The sequence below is a fragment of the Scyliorhinus canicula genome, chromosome 16, assembly GCF_902713615.1.
Source record: "Scyliorhinus canicula chromosome 16, sScyCan1.1, whole genome shotgun sequence".
Taxonomy (NCBI): domain Eukaryota; kingdom Metazoa; phylum Chordata; class Chondrichthyes; order Carcharhiniformes; family Scyliorhinidae; genus Scyliorhinus; species Scyliorhinus canicula.
The window spans coordinates 116,413,322-116,437,523 of NC_052161.1; the positions used below are offsets into that span (position 1 = coordinate 116,413,322).

At 45.6% G+C, this 24,202-nt stretch overlaps 1 protein-coding gene across 4 annotated transcripts in view; it reads right to left on the minus strand.

The window, feature by feature from the left end:
* The window catches only part of plekhm2 (pleckstrin homology domain containing, family M (with RUN domain) member 2), a 73,552-nt gene extending 56,239 nt beyond the window's left edge, over positions 1-17,313 (minus strand). For all 4 annotated transcript variants that reach the window (XM_038821645.1, XM_038821642.1, XM_038821644.1 and 1 more), the window contains exons 1-2: positions 17,179-17,313; positions 3,036-3,142 (exon numbers count right to left, since the gene is read on the minus strand). In XM_038821645.1, coding sequence (XP_038677573.1) covers positions 3,036-3,142; positions 17,179-17,238 — 167 coding nt within the window. In that variant the 5' untranslated portion in view covers positions 17,239-17,313. The remainder of the gene's footprint in view (positions 1-3,035; positions 3,143-17,178) is intronic.
* Between the last annotated feature and the right edge of the window lie 6,889 nt (positions 17,314-24,202).

Consider the following 24,202-nt stretch of genomic DNA (forward strand, 5'->3'; position numbering starts at 1 on the left):
AAGCCGCCATGTCTTGTGGGGTAGCGGAGGGAAAAGAGTGTGTCGTTTACAGACGCCGGCCCGACGATCGGTGGGCACCGATCGCGGGCCAGACATCTGATGAGCATGCCCGTGGTGCTCGATCCTCCCTCCGTCCCCCACAGGCCCCACACTTACCTGTCGCGCAACGTTCATGCCAGCAGCGACCAGGGGTGGTTGACACCGGCATGAACCGGTCGGGTTCGTCAGGCCGCTCGGCCTATCCGGGCCGGAGAATCGCCAGTCGCCGTGATAAACGGCGAGCGGCAATTCTCCGAGCGGCCTGTCGCAAAACGCGACACGCCATTTTGGGGGGGGGGGGGGGAGCGGAGGATTGGGAGAATCGCGGGGGGTGCCAGGGCGGCGTGTCATGATTCGCCCGGCCCTCCTGCGATTCTCCCACCCGGCGTGGGGAGCAGAGAATCGCGCCCCCTATATTTGGAGACGGTGAAATTTGCTCTGAGAAGGGTGGATGAGGAGTTCCACCAGAGATAGGGCTGGTTTGTTTTACATCTTGGAGACCTGGTTGCTGGAGGGGGTTGGTGCATTGTTAAAATGTTGAAAATTTTAACAAAAACATTTTTCAATAAAAAAATTGGGATTTGACACCGTTGTTTGTTACCAGTTCATTCCTGCAAAATTGACTTGAAATTTTAACTTTATTATAATGCTGTCAGCATTCCTACCCTTTGCAGTCCTGCTTTAATTTATACAGGAGAATTTAACCTGGGCTAGAATTGCATACGGCAGCCACAGATCCTTTTTGGAGTTAATAGTTCTGTTGGAAATTGCATTTATTGAAGAGATGGTTTCTGTGTTTGAAATTTGTCTTACAAGAAAGAGGCCCGACATGATTGCATGGGAATCTTAATTTGGCATCCAAAATCTTCACATCTCATCCAATGCTGAAACTCCTTAAACATCTTTGGGTTCACTTCTGAAATGCAAGTTGAAGGTTACACACTGCCCCCTACAGCAGTGCATCTCAAACTATCTGATGTGGTGTACCGGCAGTTTTTTTTTTCAATGTGCCAGGGACCGGTAAGCAAAACAAGCCAATCTAGGATTACTGTCTCTTTCTTTTCTGGAAACACGCCAAGTACCGGCAGACGATGGCTCGAGTACCGGCACCGGTACTCGTACCACACTTTGGGAAGCACTGCCCTACAGCATTGCTGGTGGTGACAGCCTTCTATCTCACAAGTTTGCACTTGTGGTGGTCGACTATGTTAAGCATCGCTTGGTGGAGTTCAGGAGCCCCTATCTGGCGTGGTACTCTCTGCCTCATTTGTTGAAGAGGACGACAGCGGCAGAGGTGAACTCTTCACTGGTCTCTATTTTCTCTGGCCTCCTCTCTTCAGCCAGCTGAGTTTCATGTTTCTGCTCACCCTTTGAAATGCCCTTCTGAAAGTCAGCTTCTAGAGGTCACGGCCATCAGCGACCGCATCCCAATTGTCAATGCCAGTGACTTTCGGTTGTACGAGGAGCTGATGGCAAGCATTTTCACTAATAATATGAATATGGGGTACTTATCTCTGCACCAGGGTACGAGGTCGGGGAGCCCTATATCCCCCCTGCTGTTTGCACTGGCTATAGAGTGCAATGGTCACTGCATTAAGGACTCAGGGTTGTGAAATTGGGGGGGGGGGGGGGGGGGGGGGGGGGGGAGGGGGGGGGGGGGAGAAAGAGAGCATTGGGTACCCTTATATGCTGATGATCTGGTATTTCTTTTACATTTAGAGTACCCAATTTTTTTTTTCCCAATTAAGGGGCAAGTTTAGCATGGCCAATCCACCTAACTTGCACATATTTGAGTTGTGGGGGTGAAACCCACGCAGACATGGGGAGAATGTGCAATCTCCACACAGTCAGTGACCCAGGACCGGGATTCGAACCTGGGACCTTGGCGCTGTAAGACTGCAGTGCTAATCACTGCACCACCGTGCTGCCCTCTACTGCAGTTTTTGACCCTGGAGAAGGTGAAGTTTGGGCTGAGGAGGGGCGAAGTGGGGTTCTACAATTCTAGGGCTTTGTTTATTATGCACTTTTGGGAGTTAGTTGCCGTTGATTGTTGAGGGCTATATTGTTAGGGTTGTTTTGCTTTTGTCTATGTTTTGTATGTTGCAAATGATGAAAATATGGCTAATAAAAATATATATTTTTTAATTTGGGGGCATGGATCCAACAGCACATTTTGCCTTAAAATTTATCTTCCGTTGCTGAAATTTTGAGGTTTAAAAAAAAAAACTCCCAATATTAATTACATTTAAAAAGGCCTGCACATTGCATTCAGTCAGTATATTCACTCCTGGAGCCAAATCAGGCATGATGATTTCAATGCCCTTAAGTATTCCAAGATGGGGGCGGCAGTGGCACAGTGGTTAGCACTGCTGCCTCACGGGGCTGAGGACCCGGGTTAATGTCCTTTGTGGAGTTTGCACATTCTCCCCGTGTCTGCATGGGTCTCACCCCCACAATCCAAAGATGTGCAGGGTAGAGGATTGGCCACACTAAATTGCCCCTTAATTGGAATTGTTTTTAAAAATTAGGCTAGCGATTTTAATGCAACACGAACATGCTTAGTTCTGAAAGTAGTCAAGCAAAAGTCTTTCAATAAACAAGAAGATGTCCAATAACCTGCTGAGATACTGGCTGAACCTCAGAAGGGAAGGAAAGTATATCTAGGATACTTTGCTAGTTCTCTTTCTGTATCATTGTACTCAAGTCTATGTGGAAGTGGCACATGAAGATTGTCTGACCTGTAGACAGAACTTAACTGGCAATATGGACACTGATCCAGGTTTAACATTTGAAGGTTACCAAAATGTGGAGTCACGTTCTCATTTACAGGGTGTATGGGCTTGCTTATGGAAATTGCCTTGGACATTAGTCCAATTTCTCGTGTTCAAAGCTTAAAACACAACACAAATCAACAAGCAACAGTGACAGAAGACCAAAAAATAGTTCACTAGATGTCAGGCACTGGCATGATTGTGAGATACAAGTTTTGCTCTTACCCATAAAGAAGGGCATGGTCCAGATGCTCACACAGCCTCTGCAGTACCTTGTCATGGTTTCGAATCGCTGGTGTCTCCTCCTCACAGGCAGCAAAGTAACCCTGAATCTAGGGTGGGGAAGAAAGAAAACAACCACTCTTTACACAACTCTGGAATACTTGGGAGAGTCATCCTTTCCACGATTACTCAAAACAAGATAACTATCTACTCCAACAGTAGAGAACGTTTGAAATGGGGATTAATTGTAGGACCGTTGATATTTAGGGGCATAGTCCCAAAGCTGACTTCAAAGAAAATCACTTTTGGTTCCCCCAATGATCAAGCAATGAAGGGGAAGCGCATGCACACAATAGTCATTACAAACTAATCAGTGTAATTGGCTCGATGTACCAACTAATGAGGACATTACATACCAAACCTTTCTGGGACAAATGCGAATGCGACCATGGCACAAAGGGACATGTCTTTCAACTGCAACAACTGTACTCCCACAGATATAATACCACACTGACTTGTGACCATACAAGATCCAACAAATCTTCCCGACTTCTGGTTCAGCAAAATCTGGCAGCTTTATCTTCATGTAGGGGAGTAAAACTCCAAACTCATTTCACCTCAAAAGATGGACATGAGTGAACTAGATTATTAAAAAAAAATTTTTACAATAAATTTGAAGTGCCCAATTCTTTTTTCCCCAATTAAGGGGCAATTTAGCGTGAACAATCCACCTATCCTGCACATCTTTGGGGAGTGGGGGTAAGACCCACGAAGACACGGGGAGAATGTGCAAGCTCCACACGGACAGTGACCCGGAGCCGGGATCGAACCCGGGTCCTCGGTGCCGTGAGGCAGCAGTGCCGCGAGGCAGCAGTGCCGCGAGGCAGCAGTGCCGCGAGGCAGCAGTGCCGCGAGGCAGCAGTGCCGCGAGGCAGCAGTGCCGCGAGGCAGCAGTACTCTCAACCACTACATGGTTACAAGTCAGCAAGTATAAAATGCAAAAATAAAAAGGTTTCTAAGAGCAGTATCCATAGGAACACACGTCTAACTCCAGATGAAGAGAAATTGAATGATCTCATATACCCTCTGGGATCTCGTTTTGCACTGCCTGGGAGTGTCACGGTTCCCATTTTACACACAGTGCAAAAGTCTCAAAGAAAATTTAACATCATCCTTCTTTTGGCTCCAATCTCTCAGGTTTGCTTATTTCCTTATTTCTAACCAAACTGCTACTGTAAAATCAAGATAACACAGAATGCTGCAGTTAGCTGTGTGCTTGTTAACTTCCTCCAACCTCTAAAGCAAGATCCTATCAGTTATAAGTTGGCATCAGATTAAAAATACTAAAGACATCGCTTCTCAGCCATTTGGCTAAGATCAAGCGTCAGATCAAGCCCAAGAGGAGGTGCAATGCCTTTTCTTGTCAGCTTAGATGTTGTATGTCTCTCTTGTGGTGACCATGAATTAATTTGAATTGTTTTTTGGAGCAAGCAATGAGATGGATTAAAGGTTTGTCCTGTCTACTCTGCGCATTGGCTTTGTAACTTTAAGGATGGGATAAAAGAAAGGTTAAAATACTGAAGACTTCCAGAACTTCATGGCTAAAAGATGAGCTGCTCAGGCCTTACACCACTTACACCATCACAATACTTAACTACCACAAGAGACAATGAATTCCACAACAGATATTTTTTATTTTTTATAAATTTAGAGTACCCAATTATTTTTTCCAATTAAGGGGCAATTTTTAGCGTGGCCAATCCACCTATCCTGCACATCTTTTGGGTTGTGGGGGTGAAACCCACGCAGACACGGGGAGAATGTGCAAACTCCTCACGGACAGTGACCCAGAGCCGGGATTCGAACCCGGGTCCTCAGTGCCGTAGGCAGCAATGCTAACCACTGTGCCATCGTGCTGCCCTTCCACAACAGATATTACAGGCAAATATTTGCCATGTTATACACAATTACTGAATAACTAGCTGGTCTATGATGCTAGGGAAACTCCCTAATACCAAGCTCTAAACCTTGATAATACCCAGTGTGGTATGTGGCACTGATGACCAGAACCCTGCTGGTTTTATCCAGCAATTTGCACAATTAGCTGTTTATTTAGCAGTTGCCTCCCTAGTTATGAAATATCAGGCGTGTTATTTGTTTGGAGCGGTGAATTAAGTGTTGCAAATATGGCTTATTTATATATTTATCACAGCCTCCTCACTATTATACTGTGCGTTAATACCAAAACAGTGGGGGTTAACAGCATCCCTGGTAATTAGCATGTGCATGATAATTATCATGCAACCAAATACCAGCGCCATGCAGTAGGCTAAATCGCATTGTTCAGCTGTACCTTTTAACTAAGCTTGACGGTGTAGCAGGTTCTTCAAGGGACCTTGTGTAGGAGGTTCTCAGAAATAATCATTGAGGAGGATGAGCTAACAGATCCATTCCAAGAGCACTAATCACTTTCTTTGTAAACTGGAGGCTAACCAGCTATGACAGACTAACTGAACTAAATTCCAACTTGGACCACTTTGATCTTCTCCCACAGCAGCAGAGAATCTTCCTGTGTTATCCAGCTGAAGTGCCTAAACACTGAGGAATGGAAGAATAACTGCAGACAAAGAAGCCTGTAGGTTAGTGTTATAACCCACACGGGTCTTACAGGGTAGGGATGATTCACTACCTCGTGGAGCTTGCAGAATATTAGCCCCCCCCCCGATAAGGGGGCAGGGACCCTTAAAGATGTTCACTTGACTTTGTTCAAATAGAGTCGGAGAGTTAGGCACAGACTAGAGAAGACCCAGGAGGGAACTACTGGAGCTGTACATAGTAGCAAAGTGTGAAGGTTTTCTTTTTCTATACCAACTCGGTGTGGGCTCAAAAGTTAAATAACCCTGTGAAGGATTGTGTGAATCCAGTATTATTGTAATACAGTAGAGTAATACAGTAGAATAATAGAGTTTCCTCCCCAGGCGCACACATCACTGAATTTACTTGGGAATTCGACAGAGTGACAGATGAAATTTAATAAAGACAAATGCAAAATGCTTACTATATAAATGAAAAGAATACAACGTGCACAGAAAAAAATAAAGGACCTGAATGACTAGATGGTTCTGTTACAACAATGCTGGGTGGTAGTGAGTAAAGGTCAGTATTAAACCAAAATACTGAGGTAATCCTCTTGCCTTTTAAATCATTAATGAAACTGCACTCAGAATTGTGGCTACATTTCTTGTCACTGCAGTACAAGGAGAATATTGCAGTTACTGGAATACAGAGAAGAGCAATTAGAGTGGTGAAAAGGAATGGAGAGATTGGATTACGATGAGAGATTATTTAAATTGCTCATGTTTTCACTGGGAGAGAAGGCTGAGAGGTGATACCATTGTTGTTCTTGTGATTCCAAAAAAGGGAATCGATAATGATGATCCCAAGGAGCTGTTTCACCTTGTCCAGAATAGTAGAGCCAGAGGATGCAGCCTGTTCTTGAAATGGAGTAGGTGGATTCAAAACAAATCGAAGGAAACATTATTTCATTGAGCGAGCAGTCAATCAATTAGTAAAGATCCTGGGAGATGGTGTAAGCAGTTCGTATTGATTCATTCAAATTAGATAGGATTTCTTACAGGAAATAATATGGAAATACCATTACATGGGAAATTTGATAATGACATGGGACTTGTTTGGAAAAACAGGTGGCTTTTGACCTATGATTTCCAAAGCTTTCCACTACTCAATTTTCTTCATGGTATGTCTGAGTTTATTACAGACTAATTCAGTGGTTCTCAAACGTTTTTTGGTCAAGGACACTTTTTCAAATTGGTTATTAATCACAGACCTTTCTCTGCATTTAAGTAATATGACAGAATGTTCTTAGTATAGAAGTGTTGCATGTATAGTGTTTTAATAATGCTTTTTAGAAAACAGGCTATATACTTACACATATTGATATGGGTGTCCCTGGTTCTCACTGCAGAGTGTCTATTCTTGGCAGGAGCAGGTAAAACCCGAGGGTAACAGGTGCACAGTGTGTTGATGGAGATGAGCAGAGTGGTGGGGTAACATGTCCTCCGGCTACTGCTCAATTGATCACTCTCAATCATGGCGCGATGGGTAGTCGCCCACCTACAAAGCTGGCTCTGTGTCATAGACATTCTGGAGAGTCTATATGAGCCTTCAGTGTCTGTGGACCCCAGTTTGCAAACCACTGAGCTCATTACTAGAGATTGATTGTTCAAATTAGTTAACTCAATAATTTATCAGGCTAATAGAAAATAAATTATATGGGCCTTGACCATCCATCTGTTTCTAATGCATACCCCATTTACTCTGGCAATTTCTGTGTAAAGCCGCTATGGATTCCAAATCACCTTAATTTGCCACTATAATTATTTGCCACTATAATCTCGCACTACAATATTAAAAATTTTTTTTTAAGAGTATCCAATTCATTTTTTCCCCAATTAAGGGGCAATTTAGAATGGCCAATTCACTTACCCTGCACATATTTGGGTTGTGGTGGTGAGACCACGCAGACACAGGGAGAATGTGCAGACTCCACATGGGCAGTGACCGAGGGCTGGGATCAAACCCGGGTTCTCGGCGCCACGAGTCAGCAGTGCTAACCACCGTGCCACCATGCCGCCCACCCGTGCTACAATATCTAACATACATACTTCTGTGCAATATTCTGTCGGGCACAAATGTATCTGAATCACATTATTTTGCCCAGCAGAGGCAAGTGGTACATGCTTCACTGTCCCTTCTGACTATTTAATTAACATAAATAAACAAGTAAACTAAATCAAATAAACTAAGGGACAAATTAAAGGGACCCAGTGCCTTAAACAAAAATGAATCACCAATGAGACTTAAAACACCAAACCAAAATGTGATTAATGGGGTCAATAAGGCACCCTGCCTGACGAGCACAGAAGGTCTCAAGGGTGCTCATGGACACTGAATACCCCGTCTCCAGGGACACCCGGCAACGAATGTAGCCACGGTAAAGGGGCAGACAGTCGGGTGGACGACCCCCTCGAATGCCCGCTGCCTGGACCTGTTGGTGGCAAGTCTGACCAGGCTCAGGAGCAGGTTCACGAGGCGATCCTCCTCGTTCCTCATCCCTCTCCATACCGGATGCCTGTCGATCAGGAACGTGGTGCTAAAGTGCAAACAAAACTGCAACAAAAAGTTTATCAAATAACTTGAAAATGGAGTGCAGTCTGTTGCAACCTATATAGAGGAGGCCCACAGATTCCACAAGACTGCAAAAAGGACAGGTACCATGGGAGTCCATGAACTGACGCATCCTACAGTTGTATGGTATTATTACATGCAACATCCTCCACCCCAGATCCCCGATATTAAAAAGGGAGGACCCCTTCACTGCCCCTTCCAAAACACTGCCAATCACATGACAATTACATAATGACAACTAATTCACTAAACTCTGGGATTGTTCCTCATTATCTCCTGGGTTTCTCCATGATTCTAACAGAGGCAAGTCCAAACCTCAGAGCAGCATCGTGGCAAGTCTCAATCTTCTTGCTAGGCTATTTTATGTAAGTCAGCTTTCCTCAATTCTCCATTTGAAAGTATAACAGATTAAACACACGGTCAAAGACAGGAATGTTGGGAATCAGAATTCACATTGGATTGTTCTCAGACTTCTTTCCCAAGGCAGTGCACTGATGTGATAACAATGGTTTGTCACATCTGTTACTGCACCAACGGAACATTGTGTAGAGAGGCCTGCTTGACTCTTCACCATTTAAGTGGGCACTACCCGATTCATGTTAAAATAAAGGTTTAAAAAAAATTATGATTGCACAGATCACAGCCAATGATCTGAGGCTTTGCAGCAGTATCAGATGTTTCAAACTGTAACAATTTCATCAGCATTTAAGAGGGAACTGGTTAGTGACTAAGATCCCCATGAGTGTCACAATTCTCTCTGCGAACAAAGGGATCTGCAGCAGTCCTCAGGACAAGGAGATCACTGCAGGAGCACTTAAGCACGCCTGCCACTTTCAAAGGAATGTAAAATCCATTCAAGGAACCTCCAAAGGAGTGGGGGAATACAATTTGAAGTGTTCAGAGAACTTGAATCAGGTTTTGTTCTTTGAAGCTGCACAGAGGCTAGGTTTCCAGCAGGAGTCTTATACTTGTTATATCCTGTGCTCGATTGGTGGCCCGACATCAAATAAAACGACTTTCTGAATAGTCTCAAAAGAGAAACACCCTCTAACCTGCCTGCACTGATGAGAGGTATACTGTCTGCATTGAACAAGGGCACGTGATAGTGTTCCTGGATATAAATCTGCCACAACAGAAGAACAAGTGACATTGTGAAGGACACGTCACTCCTCCCCAGTTAGAGAGCTGCTGATCTCAGCTCTGAGCTAACGTTGGGTAGCTAACCAACATAAGGAAAGGCTGACACTGGCAAAAACTCCTTACATGCTCGGTCACAAGCCATCCTTCAACCACAACCCAACACGCAATGGTCAAGGAACCCAAACAGGGGAACAAAATTACAGTATGTGAACAGATTTTGAAACATTTACACAGTTTTGCACAACAAATGCAAACAGCTCTCCACCATGTTGGGAAAGAACATCCTCAGCTGTATGAGGATAGGGCATCTAATGCAGTGACAAAATGTTCTATTCTCTTCCTTCTCAAAGCAGCTGAGGATGAAAAATAGAATTCCCATCTGTACTCCCTACTCGAGGAAAAAAAAAGAGAAAAGCAAGCAAGCAAAAGTGAAGACTTGTGCCTTTCACAACCTCAGAACGTCTAACCAATTAATTAATTTTCCTTTCTGACATGTATAATGTAGAAATTATATTTTTGTGAGGGGCATTAATCAGAAGTTTATCAAAACAGATGATACAAATACAGACCTACTCTTAATAATGAGCTGCACTAGAATTTTTTTTTAAAAATGTTACACTTCTGCACATTTCCAACATGTTTTGATTTTGTTTCAGATTCAAATCACTATAAGCTTTTCCCGAAACAAGATGAGTAGGAGTTTCCAAGAAATAATTAACTTTGTGAAAAAAAAATGAATGAAAAACGCTGTTGAGTCTTGTAGAGGTTTCATGTGGCTAGATTTCAAACGGCCGTGAGTTGCCTTCGGGTGCTCTGGTTTCCTCCCACAAGTCCCGAAAGATGTGCTCTTGGGTAATTTCGATATTCTGAATTCTCCCTCAGTCTCCCTCCCCCTCCCAAACAGGCGCCGGAATGTGATGACTAGGGGATTTTCACAGTAACTTCATTGCAGTGTTTAAAAATAAATAAATTTAGAGTCCCCAATTCATTCTTTCCAATTAAGGGGCAATTTAGCGTGGCCAATCCACCTACCCTGCACATCTTTAGGTTGTGGGGGCGAAACCCATGCAAACAAGGGGAGAATGTGCAAACTCCACACGGACAGTGGCCCAGAGCCAGGATCGAACCTGGGACCTCGGTGCCGTGAGGCAGCTGTGCTAACCACTGCGCCACCGTGCTGCCCTCATTGCAGTATTAAAGGGAGCCTACTTGTGACAATAAATATTATCATTAAGTCAGGCAGCATCTGTGGAGAACAAACCCTGGTTCATTCTTCAATCACCCAATGTCCCCATACCTTCCGATGCAAGGGATAGAGCACATGCCCTACTCACTATCCAGGGTCCCAAACACTATCTGCAAGATGAAAATGTGATTGACTTGTACATCTTTCAATTTAAGAGGCCACACATGCTGCTCATAAAAGCAGTGACCTCTACTTTGGGGAAACCAAAGAGTAGACTGGGTGGGTGATCAGTTTGCAGAGTACCTGATTTATCTGCTGCAGACATGGCCCGGAACTTCTGGTCGCTGGTCAGTTTCATTCTCCCTCCACTCTGACCTCAGCTTTCTACACAATTCCAACTGAAGCTCGACGTAAGCTTGAGAAGCACCTCATCTTTCAATTAGATACTTTACAGCCTTCGATACTCAACATTGCTGAACTTAATGTCAGATCAGAACCACAGCAGGTACTGGTGAATGATTCTAATGTCATTCTCTGGAGTCATACTTTATATGGTACTTCTCCCATTACCCATTCCTACTTCTGAGAAACCCTGTATTTCTACACACTTCTTTTTGCAGAAAACACCTAGGGCGCGATTCTCCCAAATAATGTTGAAGCTAATTTGTGCCGGTTTTTCAGGGAGTTCCCCACCACTATTCAATGACACTTAAATCACTTTTTTGGGCCCTGGGGAGTTTCTCACTGGTTTAGCCCACTCTTAGAATTTTCTGAACTGAAGTCAGAGATCGGGCTGCTATTTTGAAAGGGTGCCCCGATCTCTAAGTGAGCTTGTGAGTCCGCCACACCCCCCATCCATGGGTAATGTCACCCTCCACACACATGGACACTGCTCCGTATGCCCCAGGTGAGGACACCCCACTATGGGGTTCCTGGGGGCCCCCCTCTTCAGGCTCCCCCCCCTTCCCCAAATCCCCTTACAGCACCTCTCCCTTCTAGTGCCCCTACCCATCATCTCCCCCAACCACCCGGAGGCCCCTACATACCTGCCCTGCACTCCCAGCCTTCAATCCCCCCCCCACCGCCACTTCATGGGCATGCCCCCACCCACCACTTGACCTTCGGCAGTACCACCCTGGCACTTAGGCACCCTTGCACTGCCACCCTGGCACCCAGGCAATGCTCCTGCAGGCTTGGCAGTGCCAGGGTGGCAGTGCCAAGGTGCTCACGTTCCAGAGGGAGGGCGAGGAGGCCACCCTGCACTTACCCTGACCACCCAGTGGTCTCCGATGGCCCGAGAGACCTCCCCGGGTGCTGTTCCACCTGGTCCACGTTTGTGCGGACCAGCACTGATCGGCGCCCAGCTGTAGCCTTCCTGGGGAGGCCAGAGAATCAAGGGAGGGTGGTGGATCCCAGGCAGGGAGGTCGCAAATAGATTTACGACTTACTTCCACGAGTGGCGTTTGGTCACACCCATTTGGGGCGGAGTTCCGACTCCATTGAATCTCACGAGGCACAGAGGCCGTTGGGAGGTCCACTGGAGGCCTCTCCCGGGATTCTCCAGCCGTGTTTTGTTATCGCTTGAGCATAACGCGGCCAGAGAATCACGCCCCAAATGTAATTTCCCCCAGATTTTGCACATGAAAGGGAAGAGAAATGGTAGAAGCCACAGAAACTGTTAAAGTACTTTCCAGGCATTATTACTCAGCTCCCTCGGTGTAGTTTTCTATCAATTCACTAAATAGAAAGAAAAGATCTGTAATCTAAAAAAGAAACCGATTAAAACACTGAACTGACATTCAAACAATACCACACAACAGAGAGGCTGTCCAGTATATTATCATTAATATCTACTGCAGTTACCTGCCAATTAAATACACAACTAGTCAAGCAGAGGTGGAAAAATTGTTTTTCCTCTAATGCTTCTCACTCTAGTGTCTACAAGGTTATCAGCACAAAACTGCTAGAATTTCAGAATTAGAACAGAAAACACTGGAAATGCAGAGCAGGTTTGTCAGTACCTAAACAGAACAGGTCTGTTGACATGACTTATTTTCCCCCTGTTCACATTCCACCAGAGCTGCTGTATGCTTCCAGCACTGTCTATTTTTATTTCACAATTAACGAGCTCTGGTTATGCTCAAGAACAATTCTAATGTTTCCGTGTTTCCAGGAAAGGTTCACAAACACTACTGCACATCTCTTTGGCAAGGTGGCACAGTGGTTAGCACTGCTGCCTCACAGCGCCAGGGATCCCGGGTTCGATTCGAACCTTGGGCTACTCCCTAAATGGAGTTGCACATTCTCCCCGTGCCTGCGTGGGCTTCCTCCGGGTGCTCTGGTTTCCTCCCACAGTCCAAAGATGTATAGGTTAGGTGGATTGGCCATGCTAAATTGCCCTATGGGGGCAATGGGATTACAGAGATAAAGTGGGTGAGTGGGCCTAGGCAGGGTCCTTCTTTCACAGGGTCGTCCTTCTTCACTGTAGGGATTCTATGGATATCTACAGATGTCCCACTCCCTCAAGTTACTGGGTTAGACTCTCCAACGCTTGAGAACCCGAGTCAAGTAAACATAGGGAAAATCAGGCAAAGAGAGTATATGCCTATAACGTACCTACATAATCCATCATTCAACTCAAAAATGGACAGAAAATTTAAACCAGTTAATATGTAATTGTGTCTCCAAATTACAATGTTCGAGGGAGATGTGAAGGTGATGATATTCCCATGACATTGTCCTTCGTAGTGCTAGAGGCTAAAAGAGAGGAAGCTGCAGCTGAAGTAACCTTTAGTGAGATCTTACACTGTAATCAGTGTGCAGGTGGAGGATGAAATGTAAATGAATTCATGGGCACCAATCAAATGGCCATGTCCTGGATAGGGTCTACTTCTTGAATATTGCTGCTCTGTACCCGAAGGTAATCTGTATCTGGGCAAATGGGCAAATCTAATCACCTTGTGGACTTAAGCTTGACGAGGTCAGATAGACCTGGAGGAGTTAGGAGATGAGCCACTTGCCACAGCATACCGCCTCTACTCTACTCTACTCTGGTAACTAATGTCGATGCAGTTGGTCCAGCTATGTAGCCAATGGTGACCTCCAAGATGTTGATGGAGAGCATTCCACAACGATGGTGCTATAGACTCCTCAAAGGGTAGTTTAGCTTTTGACAGGTACAATTCAGTGTCGAGAAAATAAATCACTTTGCAGTGAGAAGAAAAATAGTAAATAAAATACATCTTAAATAAAAGTCTTTAAATGGAATACAGGCCTTGGAGTGTAGATACACAAACCATTAAAACGGAGACAGTGCAAGTAAGTAGCTTAAGGTTATAAAAACCTGAAAGGATTTGGACCAAGGCAAAATTATATGGCAGAGTACAGTTGGAAATATTATATAATATTGATACTCTATTTAAAGGAATGGAAATGATGCAATTGATTCAACTGAATGTTATAATAGATAAGGGACTACAGTTGTGAAGAAATATGCTTTATGCTTTTTTAAATTAGTTCTAATCCCCTGTAGGGTAGCATGGTAGCACAAGTGGATAGCACTGTGGCTTCACAGCGCCAGGGCCCCAGGTTCGATTCCCTGCTGGGTCACTGTCTGTGCGGAGTCTGCACGTTCTGAATGTGTCCGCATGGGCTTCCTCCGGGTGCTCCGGTTTCCTCCCACAGTCCAAAGATGTGCGGGTTACGTGGATTGGCCATGCTAAATTGCCCTTAGTGACCAAAAAGGTTAGATGGGGTAATTGGATTACGGGGATAGGGTGGAAGTGAGGGTTTAAGTGGGTCAGTGCAGAATCGATGGACCGAATGGCCTCCTTCTGCACTGTATGTTCTATGACTAATACTCCAAGAAGTTTGGATCTTTTTCTACACTGGAGGAGGCGCAGATGTTAAGTGATGACTCAATAGGGGTCTTCAAGATTATGATAACATAAATTGTGACATTAATATTGTTACTAATCTGGAACAGTAATGAGAGCATGCCATTTTAAGTTGATCACAAAAAGGACTGATGAGGGTGTTAAAATTAAGTTTGTTGCACAGAGCAGGGCTGGAGCAGGAAATTCTTGGAAACCATTGCAGTAAAGTCCATAAATTCCATAAAACAGAAATCTGATAGATGCTTGCAAAGAGGAATACAGAAGGGGAAGGAGATATTCAAGACTGTTTATTCAAACTGTATAGCACAATTGTTGAATGTGAAGTCACCAGTGCTACTGCACCTAGTTGTACAAGTGCTTATAGGACCTGTGTCTTCTTTCTCAAGTGTTATTGAAGCCTATACTCATCTTGCCAACCTACAAACAAATCTGCTATGAATTTCAAATTCCTTTCTTCCACTATACTGCTAAATCTATCCTCATTTACCAATAAACTATGTTTAAAAGTTGTGCGTGTACAAGTTAGAACACATATTCTTTCCTCCATCATTCTATACATACGTGCTTTTTAAAATGAGTTCTAATCCCCTGTAGTGTTGCGCATGGTGAGCCAATGCCTACGCTGTTTAAGAATGAGTATTATATAAATGTTTCTCACTCTGGTTTACAATCCATAGAAACATTGTGGCAATGGAGTTCACGTAGATCTGTAGATACACAGGCCTAGCCACACACAGCTAGTTCCCAGCAAGGTCTGGGAGGTGGAAATTGGCAAGTGTCACCCCAGCAACAACAGGTTGCCTCTACACAAAATGAGGTCAGATTATACCGCCATTTGTTAACTTTGAAAACAGTTCAATTATGCCATGTCCTGTATTCAAGGAGGCCATTCACCTGTTGCATGCATCTGCAGATTGACAGGTGACCTTTAAAACTGTTAAAGCTCAGAAACCAGTCCCTCTCAAAGTGTGACATTGTGTACAGTGTTGCCCTCTTATGTATTTTCTTTTTTCTCCTTTTCTTTTCATGTGCTTAATGATCCATTGAGCTGCCCGCAGAAAAATACTTTTCACTGTACCTTGGTACACGTGACAATAAACAAATCCAATCCTTTAGAAACAGACTGCTTTTCTGAAAACCATTGATGCAGAAACTAAACCAACTCATGACCGACATTGCTTGAGGACATGTGCACTCAGCCTCCATTCCAGATCTTCCTTTGTTCCATCTGCGACATTGATTGCTGTATTCGAACATTTCTGAGACTGATTCCAATCTAGGAACTGCATTTCTGTGTAAATGCACAAGGGGCGTTCAGCAGGAATGTTGCTAGAACACATGCTTCAGAATTTGGGCATTGCTGCCTATTAAGACCATCAACCATCTAAGCACAGCACAAACCAGGATGAACATAGTACCTTACTGGTTTATACAGATCACATTTACCCTTGGGCAGTGGTCGAGGGTGGGTAGTGGACAGCAATAATGTTTTAGGTATGAATATAGATCATAAACAAGGGGGGGGGGGACATGCCGCATAGATATTGGATCTGGGGGTGGATGTTTGCCATTTCTTGTGTGGTGGTTTGTTTGCATGATGGCAGCGCTGGAGGCCAATGGCATTCAGATATCAAACCTTAGTTTTTCCCCTCAAAGGCGGTTAGAGGTAGAGAACCTTTAAAACATCCAAATCAATTCTCTTGGGGGGCATCATAAAAACCAACCTAACTTAGGAATTTTTAACATCATGGTGGCCTTTCATCCAAAATATCCCAGTTTACTGTAGTCCACTATTTTCTGTTTTTGTTGCACAGTCTGCACCACTTCCACTGCCCATGTTTGTCGTGGGCATAAGCCTTTATTTGGGCAAATGGTGCTAATGTGAAGGAAATTACAAAAGGTGCTACTTCTAAGGCACATTAAGTGTTATAGATCAGGGCAGCACGGTGGCGCAGTGGGTTAGCCCTGCTGCCTCACGGCGCCGAGGTCCCAGGTTCGATCCTGGCTCTGGGTCACTGTCCGTGTGGAGTTTGCACATTCTCCCCGTGTCTGCGTGGGTTTCGCCCCCACCACCCAAAGATGTGCAGGGTAGGTGGATTGAACACGCTAAATTGCCCCTTAATTGGAAAAAAAATGAATTGGGTACTCTAAATTAAAAAAAAAAAAGTGTTATAGATCAGTGGATACAGTGGTGGTTTCTCACAGTGATGGTGTTGGGGTGTGTGTGGCCAGAGCTAACGTTTCCAGTCTGGATGGCTCTTTGTCAAAGCTATACGGACTGTATGCAAATTGAGTTTTAGAGTTTGTTTTCCTAATGATTCCCCGGTGGATTTGCCAACCTCTGACAATGTACCAGAAAAGAGGCACCGTTTTTATGCCGACCGTAATCACAGAAGCCAGGAGGGAACAACAAAAGGCCATTCAGCCCATCAAATCCCACACACCGTGGAGCCTTTTCCCCCACCAAGTGGAAGACGGAGCTGGTTCTATCCCGGTTTGCAGTTTATTGCGGGGGGGAGGGGAGGCAGAATCGTGCGACAGGAGCCCGAAAAGGCTGGAATCCAGCAGAATAAACATGGAAGGCCAGCTCTGTGCACCGCCCTGCCAGGCCGGGAGCAACAACACCCAGCGCAGGCAGGTCAACTGGTGCATCGCCGCCCGGCTCCGGCAGGCCCGGGGGGGGGGGGGGGAGGCGCTGCAGGCTCAGGCCTCTCACCTGCTTCACTGACAGCGAGATGTTCTCCAGGATCCGATCCTTCACTTTCAGAGTCTCCATGCTCGCGGCCTCCGCATCCTCACCGTCAGTGACAGGCGCTCGCCGCCTCGCTCGCTCCCTGCCGTTCCGCGCACGCTCCCGGGGTCAGCACAACTCACGTGACCGCGCGCCCGACGTCACCCTACGAGAAGTGCCGCTGCACTTGGCATGGACGCGCGCGCAGATCCGACCTCAAGGGGCGGGGTTTCAGCCGGCGCTCGCCCTCGAGGGGCGGGGTCTCAGCCGCCCGCCCGCCCTCGAGGGGCGGGGTCTCGGACGCCACTGCCCTCATGGGGCGGGGTTTAAGCCGCTGCCCGCCCTCAAGGGGCGGGGTTCACTTCCTCACCTTCACTGAGCGGAGTTTCCAGGACTGCCAGCTCTGTCCCGCAACATGAGCGTGAGTCCCCGGGTGAATCAACCCTGAGACCGGAGCAACCGCTAATATTTTTTGAACACCAGATGGTATCATCGAGCTATTTAAATATCAAATCTCACCGAGTCCTGTATTAATTTTTTGTTTTAAATGGCTTGAGTTGATGCAATGTTTCCTATATTTCTTGTCTTTGTAATGCGGAAAGGGGGCCGGGATGAACTGGAACAGCTCTTTCGAAGAGCCAGCATTGACACGATGGGCCGAAAGACCTCCTTTCTGTGCTCTCGGACTGGTTACTGGTGCAGTTCCTCCCCCAAGTGGTCGTCCTACATGTGGGAGTGAGTTTCAGATGGATATGGGACTGTGTGGATACACCAGCTGAGCCCCATTATCTTGGACTTCCATCCCAGCGCCTTCCCATAGAGATCACAGGATACTGATCAGCAGCAGGTATTCCTGGCTGATTTTCAAATTCACTCTATTTGGCCCTTAGACCTGTAGCAGCTCTGCAGCTACCCTCGATCCCGGCTCAGGGTCGCTGTCCGTGGGGAGTTTGCACATTCTCACCGTGTTTGCGTGGGTTTCGCCCCCGCAACCCAAAGCTCTGCAGCTGCCCCATCTAAAATCAACCGATCATCGGCGGCGAAGTGCCATGTCTGGTGGCATAAGTGACCAAACATTCTTCCAACATTTCTGATCATCCAGCAGTGGATGACCTCGTTGTTCTCGATGGTATGATGACGATTCATGGACATCCGTACCGAGGGTGATTTTACACGAGTGATGCAAACCCCCAGTTCTGACTCTATTTGACTTGGGTAAAGGGAAGCACCAGCTGATTTCCTGTTGCCTTCCTCAACACAAACACTCTTTCTGGGTCCAGCTGGCCATTGTTCTCCAAAGTTGTAAGCTCCTCTGCCTTCATTGCAGAATCTGCTGCATCCACTGTGCCCAACCCTCATACCCCTGAGTGTGGTTCATAAAAGAGTAGGTTCGATTATATCCTGGTAATCATTCAAATAAACATGCTACCCTGTCAGGCTAAAGTAAATATTGGTCCTTTAGAGGATGAGAAGGAAGATTTAATAATGGGAGATGAAGAAATGGCTGAGGAACTGGACAGGTTTTTTTGGGTCGGTCTTCACCGTGGAAGACACAAATAACATGCCAATGACTGATGAAAATGAGGCAATGACAGGTGAGGACCTTGAGATGATTGTTATCACTAAGGTAGTGATGGGCAAGCTAATGGGGCGAAAGGTAGACAAGTCTCCTGGCCCTGATGGAATGCATCCCAGAGTGCTAAAAGAGATGGCTAGGGAAATTTTAAATGCACTAGTGATAATTTACCGGAATTCACTAGACTCTGGGGTGGTCCCGGCGGATTGGAAATTGGCAAACATGACACCACTGCTTAAAAAAGGAGGTAGGCAGAAAGCGGGTAATTATAACCCAGTTAGCTTAACTTCGGTAGTAGGGAAAATGCTGGAATCTATCATCAAGGAAGAAATAGCGAGGCATCTGGATGGAAATTGTCCCATTGGGCAGACGCAGCATGGGTTCATAAAGGGCAGGTCATGCCTAACTATGATGTGGAGATGCCGGCGTTGGACTGGGGTGAGCACAGTAAGAAGTCTTACAACACCAGGTTAAAGTCCAACAGGTTTGTTTCAAACACGAGCTTTCGGAGCACTGCTCCTGTGGAAGCAATCACCTGAGGAAGGAGCAGTGCTTCGAAAGCTCGTGTTTGAAACAAACCTGTTGGACTTTAACCTGGTGTTGTAAGACTTCTTACTGTGCCTAACTAATTTAGTGGAATTTTTTGAGGACATTACCAGTGCGGTAGATAACGGGGAGCCAATGGATGTGGTATATCTGGATTTCCAGAAAGCCTTTGACAAGGTGCCACACAAAAGGTTGCTGCATAAGATAAAGATGCATGGCATTAAGGGTAAAGTAGTAGCATGGATAGAGGATTGGTTAATTAATAGAAAGCAAAGAGTGGGTATTAATGGGCAGCATGGTAGTATTGTGGATAGCACAATGGCTTCACAGCTCCAGGGTCCCAGGTTCGATTCCGGCTTGGGTCACTATCTGTGCGGAGTCTGCACATCCTCCCTGTGTGTGCGTGGGTTTCCTACAGGTGCTCCGGTTTCCTCCCACAGTTTAAAGATGTGCAGGTTAGGTGGATTGGCCATGATAAATTGCCCTTAGTGTCCAAAATTGCCCTTAGTGTTGGGTGGGGTTACTGGGTTATTGGGATAGGGGGAGGTGTTGACCTTGGGTAGGGTGCTCTTTCCAAGAGCCGGTGCAGACTCGATGGGCCGAATGGCCTCCTTCTGCACTGTAAATTCTATGATATCTATGATAATGGGTGTTTCTCTGGTTGGCAATCAGTAGCTAGTGGTGTTCCTCAGGGATTAGTGTTGGGCCCACAATTGTTCACAATTTAAATAGATGATTTGGAGTTGGGGACCAAAGGCAATGTGTCCAAGTTTGCAGATGACACTAAAATGGGTGGTAAGACAAAAAGTGCAGAGGATACTGGAAGTCTGCAGAGGGATTTTGGTAGGTTAAGTGAATGGGCTAGGGTCTGGCAGTTGGAATACAATGTTGACAAATGTGAGGTTATTCATTTTGGTAGGAATAACAGCAAAAGGATTATTATTTAAATGATAAAATATTAAAACATGCTGCTGTGCAGAGAGACCTGGGTGTGCTAGTGCATGAGTCGCAAAAAGGTGGTTTACAGGTGCAACAGGTGATTAAGAAGGCAAATGGAATTTTGTCCTTCATTGCTAGAGGGATGGAGTTTAAGACTAGGGAGGTTATGCTGCAATTGTATAAGGTGTTAGCGAGGCCACACCTGGAATATTGTGTTCAGTTTTAGTCTCCTTACCTGAGAAAGGATGTACTGCCACTGGAGGGTGTGCAGAGGAGATTCACTAGATTAATCCCAGAGCTGAAGGGGTTGGATTATGAGGAGAGGTTGAGTAGACTGGGACTGTACTCATTGGAATTTAGAAGGATGAGAGGGATCTTATAGAAACATATAAAATTATGAAGGGAATAGATAGGATAGATGCAGACAGGTTGTTTCCACTGGCGGGTGAAAGCAGAACTAGGGAGATAGCCTCAAAATAAGGGGAAGTAGATTTAGGACTGAGTTTAGGAGGAACTTCTTCACCCAAAGGGTTGAGAATCTATTGAATTCCTTGCCCAGTGAAGCAGTTGAGGCTCTTCATTAAATGTTTTTAAGGTAAAGATAGATAGTTTTTTGAAGAATAAAGGGATTAAGGGTTATGGTGTGCAGACCGGAAAGTGAAGCCGAGTCCACAAAAGATCAGCCATGATCTAATTGAATGGCGGAGCAGGCTCGAGGGGCCAGATGGCCTACTCCTGCTTCTAGTTCGTATGTACATATGTTCATATCAACTGATTCCAAGTCTCTTCGCGAATCTAGCCGTGCGCTAAGGCAGACTTTCATCTGCGTCCCTAGCTGGTCATTCCCAGAACAGAACGCTAGTCTGTTGCCAGGAGCTTATAGTTTGAGGGCATCATTCCACATTAAGCATGGAAGACCAGGAGACACTCCCACTCTTACCACCGGCAATTGGCGTGTTTGAAAGACTTTACAGGTTGATAATTAACCTGTTTGACCACATTATGGACACTCCTGCCTTGGCTATCGAGTACTGGGGTGGGATTCGAGCCCAGAAACAGGGACACTAGCAACTGCACCACAAGATCTTGTATCAATAAAAACAGGGGAACAAATCTGACACCTTTGCTGTTTTCTTACTGAATACAGTCACTGAGCCAGCAGGACAATGACAACGCCATTGTTTTATTGTTGAGCCTATACATCGTTGCCTGTCATAGATTACATAGAACATACAGTGCAGAAGGAGGCCATTCAGCCCCTCGAGTCTGCACCGACCCACTTAAGCCCTCAATTCCACTCTATCCCCTTTACCCAGTAACTCCTCCTAACCTTTTTTGGTCACTAAGGACAATTTATCATGGCCAATCCACCTAACCTGCACGTCTTTGGACTGTGGGAGGAAACCGGAGCACCCGGAGGAAACCTATGCAGGCACGGCGAGAACATGCATACTCCGCACAGACAGTGACCCAGCGGGGAATCGAACCTGGGACCCTGGCGCTGTGAAGCCACAGTGCTAATCACTTGTGCTACCGTGCTGCCCATTTACTAATCTACTAACAGGGGCAAGAGCCCCCTGTAACGAGACCTTCAAAGGGAAAGTACAGGACGACTGGCACACCATTTCTGCCAATGTGCCCCGAGAACCTCACCAACCTGAGCTTCACCCTGTGCTTCCTGACATGAAACTTGTCCTTGCAGTCAGCTATAACAACATATACTCTGAATCATTGAAGTGCCCTTGGTCCATAAATTTGTAATTGGGCAGCACTTCATTGTGTTGGTCTTGAAGGCAGAATTCCAGCAGAACAGCAGCGATAAAATATCACCCGACCACTGCAGCCAGGGAAGGACCCACGGTTCGAAATGAGTCAGCGACTAAACTCTTTTTTTTAAAAAGATACTTGAACGATTAGTGATTTTTTATATATTTCCAGTTCTGGGTCAGAGGGTCTGGGGAAATACAGGTATGTGGAAGTGCTAATCATTGAGGAGGTGGTGAAGGTGAACCCTATTTAGTGGCAAAAGTGCCTGGGTTAAGGGTCCTGCCATATAATGGGGTCCAGGTTGCAGCTCAGTGGTGTGCGGGAGCTGCTATTCTGTAAAATCTCATTGAGTGAAGAGAGACTAAAATGCTGCTTGGTGGGTGGGATTGGAGGGCCCCAAGTGTCATTTACCCTATGTTTAAGTGGTCTGGTATCCTAATTGGGAAATAGGTACCTGGGATGTGGATAAACAGGAGTAAAGTGGTCCGCAGTGAGGGTGGGTGGAAGGCTAAGAAGGTAATCAATGGCGGAAGCAATGCTGAGTTGCGAGGGGTAGAGTTGGCAACGGGGCCAGGGATTGCAAAATTACTCTGAGTCAAGGAGGAAACAACTGTGTGCAGGCAAGGTGATCAAGGTGGCCAATACAGGGCTGTGTGGGAGGTCACAGTAAGAAGTCTTACAACACCAGGTTAAAGTCCAACAGGTTTATTTGTAATCCCAAGCTTTTGGAGTGCAGCTCCTTCATCAGGTGAGTGAAGAGGTAGGTTACACAGCATATAAAGACAAAGCCAATGATGCAAGATGATACTTTGAATGCGAGTCTTTGCAGGTAATTACTGGCCCAGATGGTGCAACGGAGAGAGGGACATTCACAGGTTAAAGAGGTGTGAATTGTCTCACGCCAGGACAGATGGTAGGATTTTGAAAGCCCAGGCCATATGGTGGGGGGTTAAATGTAGTTAATTGTAGTGAGACATGAATCCAAGGTCCCGGTTAAGGCCATACTCATGCGTGTGGAATTTGGCGATCAGTTTCTGCTCGGCGATTCTGCGTTGTCGTGCGTCCTGAAGGCCACCTTGGAGAACGCTTACCCGAAGATTAGTGGCTGAATGCACTTGACCACCCACTAGAATGTCCCAAAGCATGTTAGTCAATTAACTACTATCAATGCTGTTGCTGTTGTAATGTTGGGAAGATGGTAGCACAGCAAAATCTTACACACAGCAATGAGATAATCAGATTATCTATAGTAATAGAAAAACAGATGGCGCAAATATGGAATAAAATATAAAATGCTAAAATACTCAACAGGTCAGGCAACATACGTCGGGTTTGATGCCTCAGTTTGATAGCTCATCATCCAAAAGACAGTGGGCAGGATTCTCCGTCGGCGGGATCCTCCTCCTACTCACGCCAGGAGGTTTCCCGAAGACGTGGGGTTGGCCACAATGGGAAACCCCATTGTCCGGCTGCCGGGACGGAGGATCCTGCTGCTGCCGGGGGCCATAAAACGGGTCTGGTGGGATGGATTACACATTCAAGTATCCAACAGTGGAGCTTGAACCCAAAACCTTCTGCCCTGGAGGCAAGAGTCAAGGCCAGCATCTTAACATTGCAGAAGGCCCAGTAATGGCAGAGCAAATTGTTTCTTTCCTCAGGGCTGGCCATGGAAGCACAAGATGTTATTGTGTAAATACCCTAACCACAGAAGATTCAATGTAATTTGCACATTGGATTTCTGGCCAACTTTGCACTTAGAATCATTCAGTCCTCTGCTTTTCTCCAGAGATGCTGCCTGACCTGCTGAATATTTCCAGCATTTTCTGAGTTTATTCCGTATTTGCAGCATCTGTCACTGGATGATCTGGTCATCACCTCATTGTTTGTAGGACTTTGCTGTGTGCATATTAGCTGCCACCTTCCCAACTTTACAACAGTGACTAATTCTAAAGGATTTAATTGGTTGTAAAGTATTTTTGTGATGTGCTGAGGTTGTGAAAGGCACTATATAAATGCAGTTAGGAGGCAACTTGGCCCTTCGTATCCATGCTGTCTCTGCTAGAGCAACGCAGTTGGTCCCACTCTCCCTGTAGCCCTGCCACGTTTTTCTGTTCAATTAATTATCCAATTTCCTTTAGAAATTCATGATGGAATCTGCCTCTACCATGTATCCAAGGTAGT